Consider the following 12,167-nt stretch of genomic DNA (forward strand, 5'->3'; position numbering starts at 1 on the left):
ACCCAGCATACTCTCATGTGAACAGTAATCAGTGTAAAAAGAGATGAGACTCCCCGGTGGTCCAGCGGTGAGGACTCCGCGTTTTCACTGCTGAGGGCGGGGGGTTTGATCCCGGGTGTGGAAACTATGATCCCCCAGGGTGTGCAGCACGTGCCCCCACAAAAACTGAAATAGTTTATTTTCCTATGTGTGCAAAGTCTTCAAAATCAAGTGTGTATTTGACACTAACAGCACAGCCCAACTCAGACTGCTCCTATTTCCACGGCTCGGCAGCTGCATTTAGCTGGTGACTACCATGCTGGACTACCACAGGGATGGCGGAGGGGCATGAGCCATTTTACAGCTGGACAAGACTTGCTTTCAAGTCTTAATTTCACTAGCTACTGGCCCAGAGGCAGCTCCCTCATTTAAAAAAATAGTAATCATTGAAATAATACTAATGATATATTTTTCATAAGATTAAATGAGATACATAACACCTAGGAAACATCCTGTCCCTTAGAACAAGGCAAACAAAAATCCCTCGATAAATGCTACTATTATCATATATTTGTAGCCTTTAACACTAAGCACAGTGAGTTGCACATAGTATGCATTCAATAAATGTTTGCTGAAGGAAGAGAAATTACTTTGCACGACATTAAACAAGTCATCTTAATGGCTTCTCTTTAAAATACATTTCTCATATAAGCAAGAGAAGTTTTCTGGGCAGATTGTTGCTGATGAAATTTGTTTTGAACACATTAGAAGAAACGTACAAAGAGAATGAACCATCTCATCTCTTGGACTGTTCTTTACTTTCTTCCAAAGAACAATGAATTATTAAGCACCTATTTACGGGAAAGCATTCTTATCAAGAGACTTCTTAAAAACTTCATTGCGTAAGTGACAGTGCTATTTTACAAGTAACTCAATTATCTGCAGGAATATTTTAATCTCAGGTTGGGATAAAAACACACCCCGTTTCTGGGCTTTACGTGAAGAACAGTGGTGCAAGCAAGACCCTTTATAATCTGGACTCAAAAAATTCTCAAACTCTCTACTTGAGTCAGTACAGTCCCTTTAATTTCTCAAAGCACCTTTCCTTTTCACCTGTGCTTATGACTCCCTTGCACATGTCTCATATTCCTACACTGACAGAATCACAGAGTACCAACGCTGAAAGGATCTTAAGTGATAACCCAGTCTTCCAAAGCATATGTGGTAAACAAGATGATTTCAAGTGGTATGTGTTATTATTGCCTACTTCGATGGTCACATATTTTGTTTAACGTTAAAAAAGAAAAACATAACTAGCACATCAAATTCAAGGACTCATGTAGGGAGTTTCCTGGTGAACTAGTGATTAGAATTTGCCACTTTCACTATCATGGCCCAAGTTCCCACTGGTTGGGGAACTGAGATCCTGCAAGCCATGTGGTGGGACAAAAAATAAAATAAAATTGGAAGAAAAAAACGGAAATCACGTATATGTTCACTTACAACAGGGTTAAACTGTCCCTCAGTTCAGTTCAGTCGCCCAGTCGTGTCCAACTCTTTGCAACCTCATGGGACTGCAGCACGCCAGAACTCCCTGTTCATCACCAACTCACTCCCAAGTTTGTTCAAACTCATGCACATCAAGTCAGTGATGCCATCCAACCATCTCATCCTCTGTTGTCCCCTTCTCCTCTTGCTCTGTCCATCACTACTTAACTGTCCCTCAGTTCAGTTCAGTCGCTCAGTCATGTCTGACTCTTTGCGACCCCATGAATCACAGCACGCCAGGCCTCCCTGTCCATCACCAACTCCTGGAGTTCACTCAGACTCATGTCCAACGAGTTGGTGATGCCCTCCAGCCATCTCATCCTCTGTCGCCCCCTTCTCCTCCTGCCCCCAATCACTCCCAGCATCAGAGTCTTTTCAAAGGAGTCAACTCTTCGCATCAGGTGGCCAAAGTACTGGAGTTTCAGCTTCAGCATCAGTCCTTCCAATGAACATCCAGGACTGATCTCCTTTAGGATGGACTGGTTGGATCTCCTTGCAGTCCAAGGGGCTCTCAAGAGTCTTCTCCAACACCACAGTTCAACAGCATCAATTCTTCGGCACTCAGCCTTCTTCACAGTCCAACTCTCACATCCATACATGACTACCTGGGAAAACCATAGCCTTGACTAGATGGACCTTTGTTGGCAAAGCAATGTCTCTGCTTTTGAATATGCTGTCTAGGTTGGTCATAACTTTCCTTCCAAGGAGTAAGCGTCTTTTAATTTCACGGCCGCAATCACCATCTGCAGTGATTTTGGAGCCCCCCAAAATAAACTCTGACACTGTGTCCACTGTTTCCCCATCTATTTCCCATGAAGTGATGGGACCGGATGCCATGATCTTCGTTTTCTGAATGTTGAGCTTTAAGCCAACTTTTTTACTCTCTTTCACTTTCATCAAGAGGCTTTTTAGTTCCTCTTCACTTTCTGCCATAAAGGTGGTGTCATCTGCATATCTGAGGTTATTGATATTTCTCCCGGCAATCTTGATTCCAGCTTGTGCTTCATCCAGCCCAGCATTTCTCATGATGTACTCTGCATAGAGTTAAATAAGCAGGGTAACAATATACAGCCTTGACGGACTCCTTTTCCTATTTGGAACCAGTCTGTTGTTCCTACTTAAGGGTAAAAAAAAAAGTGGTGATATGATTTTTAAGCCAAGAGTAGCAGAGCTGGGATCCATCCAAGTCTAAATCCTAGTTCTGTGCTCTTTTCATTGCTCTAAAGGATTCACTGCCCATGTAACATGCAGTGATGAACACTCTCTTATACAACTGTTTCCTGATCACAATCCCATTTATCAAACCAACTGTAAGCAATGCTGGTATCTTAAAATACTAGTTCTCTTCCACTATGGTAAGTGCGTAACCGATCAATCACACCTTGATTATGAGGTTAGACTGCTTCCAACCACTGAGAGTCAGCACAGGAGGCAATTCCATGTTGGCTCAAACAAAATAATCATAATATATCCTAAAGTCAAACAATGTTTGGATTAATTGCTGTTTGCATTATTCATTTCACTATTTTCACCCGTGAATGAACACGATGGTACACACATAAATTCTACAAACTATAAATACAGACAGAATACACAGGAAACAACTCAAATAGATCAAATAAAAGGGATCTCGAAAACTAAAGTGCACACACGAGGGAACTGCACCTTAGTGGTAAAATGACTGGCTCTCCCTGGTAGCTCAGCGGTAAAGAACTCGCCTGCCAATGGAGGAGACGCAGGAGACACGGGTTCAATCGATGGGTCCGCAAGATCCCCTGGAGAAGAGAAAGGCAACCCACCCCAGTATTCTCGCCCAGGAAATCACACAGACAAAGGAGCCTGGGAGGCCACAGTCTATAGGGGTTGCAGAGTCGGACACGACTGCTGAGCACACACACACTTCCAAACCCAGTCCAAGCTTGGAAAACCCGACTGCAGCCCTCTTCTCTTCTCTTTTCTTATCCGATGGCTGGATGCAGTAATCATCCAGAACCTACAGGAGGGGCCTGGGATGAGAGAGGAGGGGCCTGGCACAGGAGTCACTACAGAAAGAGCACAAAGTGGTGCTGCATGAATGGAACGGAGAAGCGGTTCTACAGTTAGCTAACAGCGGTGCCAGCTCCAGTCCTAATTCACACTTCGCGGTGTTCCATTGATTCAATACAAAGAGTAGGCGGATACATCTAAATTCCTCCGTTATACCAGTTGTGCTGAAGGTAACACGGAATCTGAAAATCTTTTCATGAAGCAGAAACTCTACTTGTAATGGACTCAGATTAGTAATTAGCTTTGTCTAATGATGTCGGTCTGTCCACCTGAGAAATCTATACAATACTGCAATGCTAAGATGCTGCTGCTACCCAACTGTTCTTGGTAGTGAGGAAAACAGAATTCTAATTCCAGGCTACTCTTCTCACTTTGTGTCCATTTATGAACCCCTGGCATTCTCAATAGCCATATGCTAATTTTCCTAGCTGCAACCATCCATGGAGGATTAGAAAGCGTACAATCTTTGAAGTCAGAGAGAATTTTCTGAATACAAGCCTTACCACTTAGGTCAGGCGATAACACTGGACAACTTACTTCATCTCTCTGAGTCTGCTTCTCAACTAAGATAATAAGATAACACTATTCACCTCACAGGATAAATAATACAGATACTGTGGCCTACTATCTTAGGATACAGTTAAGAGAAAGACTACGAACAGAAAAAGAAAATGTTCACCTACGAGTCAAAGCAGGTTTACGGTTTGTAATGTAATTCCTCTTCAACGTATATTAGTGAAAGTGAAAGCGAAGTCACTCAGTTGTGTCCGACTCTTTGCGACCCCATAGACTGTAGCCTACCAGGCTCCTCTGTCCATGGGATTTTCCAGGCAACAGTACTGGAGTGGATTGCCATTTCCTTCTCCAATATATATTATGCTGCTGCTGCTGCTAAGTCGCTTCAGTCGTGTCCGACTCTGTGCGACCCCATGGATGGCAGCCCACCAGGCTCCCCCGTCCCTGGGATCCTCCAGGCAAGAACACTGGAATGGGTTGCCATTTCCTTCTCCAATGCAGGAAAGTGAAAGTGAAGTCGCTCAGTCGAGTCCGACTCTTAGTGACCCCATGGACTGCAGCCCACCAGGCTCCCCTGTCCATGGGATTTTCCAGGCAAGAGTACTGGAGTGGGGTGCCATTGCCTTCTCCAAATATATATATTATAGTCCATCTTAAATAAATATTTACAAAGCATTCACTCTGTGCATAGAAAGTGGTCAAAATGTATAACTTGAAACTGATATATCAAAAGAAGTTACCAAAAAAAAAAAAAAAAGAAGGTACCAAGAAATTCAGAAGAAATACTCATAATGCTTTTATTTTGGCTTAGCTGTGCGGCACAGTTCTCAAGCCAGGAATCAAACCTGTGCCCCCTACATAAGAGCAGGGAGTCTTAGCCACTGGACAGCCAGGGAAGTCGCCATAATACTTCTGAATACTAAAAAATAACAAGCAGGTTCTGGTTTTATCTTGTTTTAAGTCCTTATCAGAGACTTACACTGAAGTATTTATAAATGAAATGACATAGTGTCTGGGACTTGCTTTAAAATACGCCATTCCCCCAAGCCCTGTGATTAAACGAAGTGGGGACAGTTTAAGCTGGGGGATATGTACGGGGCAGGGAATCATCAAACTATTCTCACTACTTCTGTTCATGTATTAGAAAGCTTTTGTTCCTTTTTAAAAAATCTAACAACAAAAACTAACAAAAACTATGCACATCACTAATAAACTTCTAAAGAATCAACATCTCCATGTGAAACTTCTGCCATTTCAGCCAAAAATATGTAAAGTATTTTAAAATTACTCTCAACATAAAGCATGTCTTTTTTATCAAACATTAAACTAAACAACAGTACCTTCTCTTCCTTTGGTATTACTTTTCCTCTAACTGCCAGAACAGCCCAGGGTGTATTTTTCCTTTTACTTATACTAGAAAGTATATGTATGTGAACTAGTTATATGTTTTTTTAACTAGAACTACTGTTAACTACATACAGAGATACACACATAACCAGGACTACTATTCCATCATTACTGCTAATATACCCACTATGTTACAGCAGGCCCAATGGGTATACTTGACCTTTTAAAAGGCATGACTCATCTGAGAGGGTTAAAAAAAAGAAAGAAAAATCCCCCACAACATGTATCTTCAAAATAGTAACCAAAAAATAGAAACGCTGTGAACTAACCTTAGTCTATATGCTGTTTAACTTATAGTTTTCACATAAAATTTTAATTTGCTGGCATACCATACATTAGACAAACTGTAAGTACCCACTGAAATTATTTAAAGGTAACTATCAGTTCAGTTCAGTCGCTCAGTCATGTCCGACTCTGCAACCCCGTGAATCGCAGCACGCCAGGCCTCCCTGTCCATCACCAACTCCCGGAGTTCACACAAAACTCATGTGCATCGAGTCGGTGACGCCATCCATAAATACCTTCAAATAGATTCTGTAAGTGAATTAATACGTAACTTTGAACACTAAAGGGAACCTTAAAATATTTGAACTTAAGACTTAACCTAACACCATATATCCATGCTACTTCAAAATAAAAATGTGGTTTACCACACTACCATTTAAATAGTCATATGCTTTGCATTTTCGAAATACTAACAGCAAGAACACAGAGAACAACCTTCCCCCAAATAAGTATCCAAAGGAATAAAGAAGCACAAATGTCTGCGTTCCTATCAAACAGTCCTTTGTACCAAAAAGCACATAAGAAACACGTTCCATACTTCCATTTCAAATGTGCCTAGCTAGTTCACTTTCTTCTTATATGCTTTCAAATGCATAGATTTAACTAATTCTCTAAGTGGAGTAAAATTTCTTTTTGCTGTCTTTAAAGGAAAAAAAAAAAGTAGTTTAAAACTAGCTCCACCTCTTAAAGAATATATATAGTTGTTCATGGTACTATTCTTTCAATTTTTATGTATATAAAATAGGAGGAAAAAAAAAACCAAACAACTGGAAATTTGGAATAAACCCCTGCCCTCCAAAAGCCCCCTCTTTCAATTTACATGACATCTTTTCTTTCATAAAACAGACTCCATTAGTTTACTTCACCTTCAATCAGTCAACACTATTTACTGAGTCTAGGCACTGAATTAGGTACTCTGGAAAGCTACAAAGGAAGTACAAGACCTAGTAACTACCTTCAAAGAGTTTAAATAACATCCCCAGAAAGGAAGGAAAATGTAGTTACCGAAACAATATCCCTGCTGAGAGTCTTACACTCAAAGGTGGAACTACAGGACCTGCACTTTCAGGCCAGGTTTTGTACAGTAAATAATGCAAGAAATACAGTATCTAGCTAACTAACCCGACTCCAAAAGTGCTCAGATCTGGTATTTACGGATCATATATGCTGCTGCACACTTCTACAAGCATGACAAAGGAACACTGCTCCTGTGAGTGACAGAATCCACGTGTCCTTAATACATGTCAAGAAAGAGGTACTCCTAGAAAGGGCCACTTTCCCTAATAACATCCTGTTTCTGCCACAAACTACTCACCAAATGTTTGGTCTTCAACATTACGATCCTAGTTTGAGAGAACAGCATGTATTTTATATCCTCAAAGGCAAACAGAAAATTTCAAGAAGCGTGACACAGTTGAGAATCTTAGCCGTACTGACTAGAGACGTAGGTGAAGGATCAAGAACAAGGGATTCTTTTTCTAATTTCCAAATTGTAGATAACTCATCGAAGGCTCCACATTTCTGGTGGCTCTAGAAATTTCCTTTCTCTCTGTCCCCTGAGCATGTATATCTTTTCCTCTTGTGAATTACTCTGTATGGACTACCAGAGCAAATACCAGGTGGGATAAGGGGGGAAAAAACTGCCAAGACTAGCCTGTTTCTACAAACCAATGGTCTTCCTGTGACCATGAACATCTTAGGCAATTCTGATAACAATTTTCCAAATAAAACTGTATCAAGCAATGGTTTCATTCTATGCCAACTTTGGGGCCTTTGTTTAAACGTTGGAAAAAGTGTCCCTACCAGATTTGCTCCCAAACTTTGATAACTGTCAAAACTGCACTTAACGTCTGCAGCATTAAATCTAGAGAATTCTGTGTTACTAAACTGAATGGCATCAAAGAACATCAAAACAAGACGGCATTAAGAGGTACAGTCAGACAGGCAAAACGATCAGAAAGCAAAGACCTCACAGCCCAGCTTCAAACGCTGCCTCAACTTCTCAAGCTTCGGGACCACTTGGGATTTATTACAAATTGACCAAAAGACGTGAAGGGAAAAAAAAAAAAAGGAGCATATATTAGTTTCAGCAGCTGATAAATAACAGGAATTTTTGAATTACAGAAGAATAGGGTAAAGACAGTAAATCTGGCTGCAGACTACAATACACATCAGAACAGAACCCGAGCTGTCTAAACATTACCTACTGCCAATAAACAGCAGGGCATTCTTTACCAGCTGAAGTACGCCAACCATCTTTCACGTTTTAAAGAGCTGCTACAAATTACCCAAATCGAAAAGGGGAGCAAAATCCTACACAGGTCTTCACCGAGGAGCCACCGCGCTTAGAGCATCACACAAAAGACCGGAGCAAACACAGACCCGCTTGGGCCTCGGCCGACGGCGGCCAGGAGCCGGGGTGGGCGTCCCAGACCCCCGCCGGGAGCGAGGGAGGGCTGGGGGTGGGGTCCCCTCCCCGGAGCGCGCCGGGGAGCGGGCGGCCGCGCAGAGGAAGCGAGAGGCGCGGCCGCGGCGTCAGCGGCTGCCCAGGCCGCCCGGCGTCCGCGGCGGCCAGGCCTGCGCGCCCGGCGCCCGGCGCCTCACCTCTCGCACGTCCTGCAGGCACTCCAGCACCGCCAGGTTGTTGCTCCAGGTGTGCTTGGGACACACACGGCTCACGTCCTCCCGGCAGGATTCTTCCTCCGCCAGCTTCCAGCCCCCGCCAGCCCCGCCGGGCCCTGCTCCGCCCCGCCGGACCGGAGACCCGCCCGCGGGGAACGGCGGCTGCTGCTGCTGAGGCTGCTGCTGCTGAGGCTGCTGCTGCTGCGGCTGCTGCTGCAACTGAGATGACTGAGGCAGCAGGAGCTGACCCGGCAGCACGCCGCCTCCCGGCTGCGCTCCGAGGGGAAGAAGGTTGCTCCCCGGGCCCGGGCCCTGCCCGTGGCCGCCCGGGCCCTGGATTTTCTGCGCGCCGTCCGCCGCGAGCAGCAGCAGCGGCAGCGCCGCCGCCAAGCGGAACATCCTCAGTACACGTCCACACGCCGCCATCTTGAGTCCGCGGCGAGCTCGACGTGCCCGCCGGCGCCGCGTATTTAAATGAGGGGGCGGGGCGGGGCGGGGCCGGCTGGGTCCCTCCGGGTCCCTCCGAACCCCTCCCGCCGCGCGGACCCGCCGCGCGGACCCGCCGCGCGGACCCGCCGCGCGGACCCGCCGCGCGGACCCGCCGCGCGGACCCGCCGCGCGGACCCGCCGCGCGGACCCGCCGCGCGGACCCGCCGCGCGGACCCGCCGCGCGGACCCGCCGCGCGGACCCGCCGCGCGGACCCGCCGCGCGGACCCGCCGCGCGGACCCGCCGCGCGGACCCGCCGCGCGGACCCGCCGCGCGGACCCGCCGCGCGGACCCGCCGCGCGGACCCGCCGCGCGGACCCGCCGCGCGGACCCGCCGCGCGGACCCGCCGCGCGGACCCGCCGCGCGGACCCGCCGCGCGGACCCGCCGCGCGGACCCGCCGCTGGGCGCCGAGCGCGCAAGCCGCCGGGCTCTGAGGGCCGGCGCCCCGGACCTCGGCCGGCGAGAGGGCGACGCTGGGCGTCTCTGGCGCGCCTTCAGATCCCTGGGGAGGACCGCCTTGCCTAATTTCTTTGGTTGTCCGTCACCGAAAGAAAAAAAAAAGGATTGGGATTGCCACAACCAAGATGGCCGGTAGACTGTGTCACCCGTTCTGTGACTTGAAAGAAAAAACTTTATGCGTAGAGGTGAGCCTTACACGATAAGGTGTTCCGATATCCAGGAACCTCTTCTTGCACTTCTCCCTTCCTTCCATCTGCCTCAGAAGCTTCTCTTACCCAGAGAGGAAGGCAGCGCTGAATCAGGGTTAGGAGCACTGGTTCCAGAAGAAAGAGCCCGTTATTCTAGCTCTTGGCAGACTAGACAAATCTTTTAATTTCTCTGAGCCTCCTCGTCTGAGAAGGCAGAGGAGGAACTCTAATGTGAAGTATAATTGTGAAGATTAGAAATAAAGTGGCTGGCCCACAATATGGGATTCAAAAAGTTATAACCAATATTATGAATAAACCGGGAAACCCTTTGTATCTGAGCCAGATTTTAAACCCACATTTCGAGGAGGAAATAGCAAAACATGCTGAGGCCTCAGGTTGGTTGTGCCTCGGTAATTGGCTTGTTGTCCTGCATGCAGCATCTTTAGCAGCACTATAGGTGGGAATGGTTGTTTCACTTCTCACTAGTCCCCCCTCCTCCACAGGAGAGAGATACCTTCCCAAAGCATCTTCACATCTATTGTGTCATTTGAGCTATGCATCAGGCCTGAGTTGGGTTCTCACTCAGCTGAAGAACGGCAGAGATGGTAACAGTTCTGCACAGCAGGGTTAAATGTCCTGCCCAGGATGAACTTTGCCAGCCTGGAACCAGAACCCCTGGCCTCTCACTTGGTGCGGTGCACTTTTATCCCACCCTGCCGGTATACCGTGGTGGGGAATCAGGGCAGCTTGGGACATGTGATCCCCACGGGTCATCCATGTTCACAAATGCAGCTTCTGCTGTCCTGACCCACAAATGGGCAGTGAAGACCAACAAGACATAACTAGAACCTGAGAAATTGGGTGGGGGTTCATGGACTCCATAAGGAACTGCTGAAAATAAGAATATTCTGGGGGTACCAACTGCTCACTGTGGCTGACACAGGCCTCTGTTTTTAGAAATGAGGGCATGTTCCTGACATTTCTGCCAAAACTTCCTCAAGCTACTGCCATAATGTGGTCCTGAGCGTTAGTCACTCAGTTGTGTCTAACTCTTTGTGATTCCATGGACTCTCCATGAAATTCTCCAGGCAAGAATATTGGAGTGGGTTGCCATTCCCTTCTCCAGGGGATCTTCTTGACCCAGGGATTGAACCCAGGTCTTCTGCATCACAGACAGATTCTTTACCATCTGAGCTACGAGGGAAGCCCCATGTGGTCCTAAGGCTATGGCCAACTTTGAACATTGACTAAGATAGTCCAGGGTAGACCAGATAAATGTACATGTTCCTTAACAGATGATGGCACCACACTCCAGTACTCTTGCCTGGAAATTTCCATGGACGGAGGAGGCTGGTGGGCTGCAATCCATGGGGTCGCGAAGAGTCAGACACGACTGAGCGACTTCGCTTTCACTTTTCACTTTCATGCATTGGAGAAGGAAATGGCAACCCACTCCAGTGTTCTTGCCTGGAGAATCCCAGGGATGGGGGAGCCTGGTGGGGTGCCGTCTATGGGGTCGCACAGAGTCGGACACAACTGAAGCGACTCAGCAGCAGCAGTAGCAGCATAGGTAAGTCTCAGGCAGGCTAGAGACCTGAAGTTCTTGAAAAGCCACTAAGGGTCATTACTTTTTTGAGGGGGTTGGGGGTGGGGAGGGAGGCATGCCATGCCATTTGTGGTATCTTAGTTCCCCAACCAGGGATTGAACCTGGGCCCTCAGCAGTGAAAGCACTGAGTCCTAACCACTGCATCAGAGGCATCAATGTTCAGTAATGGGTCTGCGTGTACTCAGACAACAAATGAGAGTTTATTTTAAGCCAGTTTAAGGCTAAAAATTGACCATCTGCTAAGAGAAGCCAGCAGTTGCCTGTCTCTCAGCCTGCACTGAGGAAACCCTGCACCCGGCCACAGATTGCCTCTGGAGATAGGGAGGAGTATATGTGCCTATCTTGAAATCACAGTGACCAAGAAGCAAAATCTGGGAACCTGGCCAGCTCAGGCTGTGTTAGGCAAGTCAGACTTTCCAAAAGACGCAAACCACCAGCCAGTGGGAAGAGGGTTGACCTAACCTGGGTCTCCTGGACTCTGTTTCTGTATAAACAGACTATCTCTACCACAAGCTAGGAATTTATTTTACCCTTTACTGTACTTGTTTCTTGATCCTCACTTCCATAACTCATTCAATAGCTATGTGTTGAGAATTTTATTAATATGCCACACATTGCTCAAGAACTGGTGTATATGTGAGATAAACAATAAGACAGTGAACAAAGATCAAGACAATTTAAGATACTATAAGTGTTATGATGAAAATAAAACATATGGGATGATGGGGGAGGAGCTTTTATATAAAGGCAACTAATGATCATTGAGCTATGAGTGAATTGGCATAAATTTATTAAAAACAAAAGAGGGCGAAATCTAAAGATGTCTTAGTCTGTTCAGGCTTCTGTAACCAAACAGCACATGCTGGGTGGCTTATGAACCATAGAAATATTCTCATAGTTCTGGGGGCTAGAAATCTAAGATAAGGGTAGCAGCATGGTCAGGTTCTGGCAAAGGCCCTCTTCTAGATTGCCAACTGCCAACTTCTTCCTCACATGGTGGAAGGGACTGGGAGCTGTGTG

General features: G+C 46.5%; 1 protein-coding gene across 1 annotated transcript in view; it reads right to left on the minus strand.

The window, feature by feature from the left end:
• Positions 1–9,119, minus strand: part of GLG1 (golgi glycoprotein 1) — a 124,085-nt gene extending 114,966 nt beyond the window's left edge. The window contains exon 1 of the mRNA XM_069549568.1: positions 8,386–9,119. Within this exon, the coding sequence (XP_069405669.1) occupies positions 8,386–8,829 (444 nt within the window). The 5' untranslated portion in view covers positions 8,830–9,119. The remainder of the gene's footprint in view (positions 1–8,385) is intronic.
• Between the last annotated feature and the right edge of the window lie 3,048 nt (positions 9,120–12,167).

This window comes from Ovis canadensis, chromosome 14 (genome assembly GCF_042477335.2).
Source record: "Ovis canadensis isolate MfBH-ARS-UI-01 breed Bighorn chromosome 14, ARS-UI_OviCan_v2, whole genome shotgun sequence".
NCBI classification, from domain to species: domain Eukaryota; kingdom Metazoa; phylum Chordata; class Mammalia; order Artiodactyla; family Bovidae; genus Ovis; species Ovis canadensis.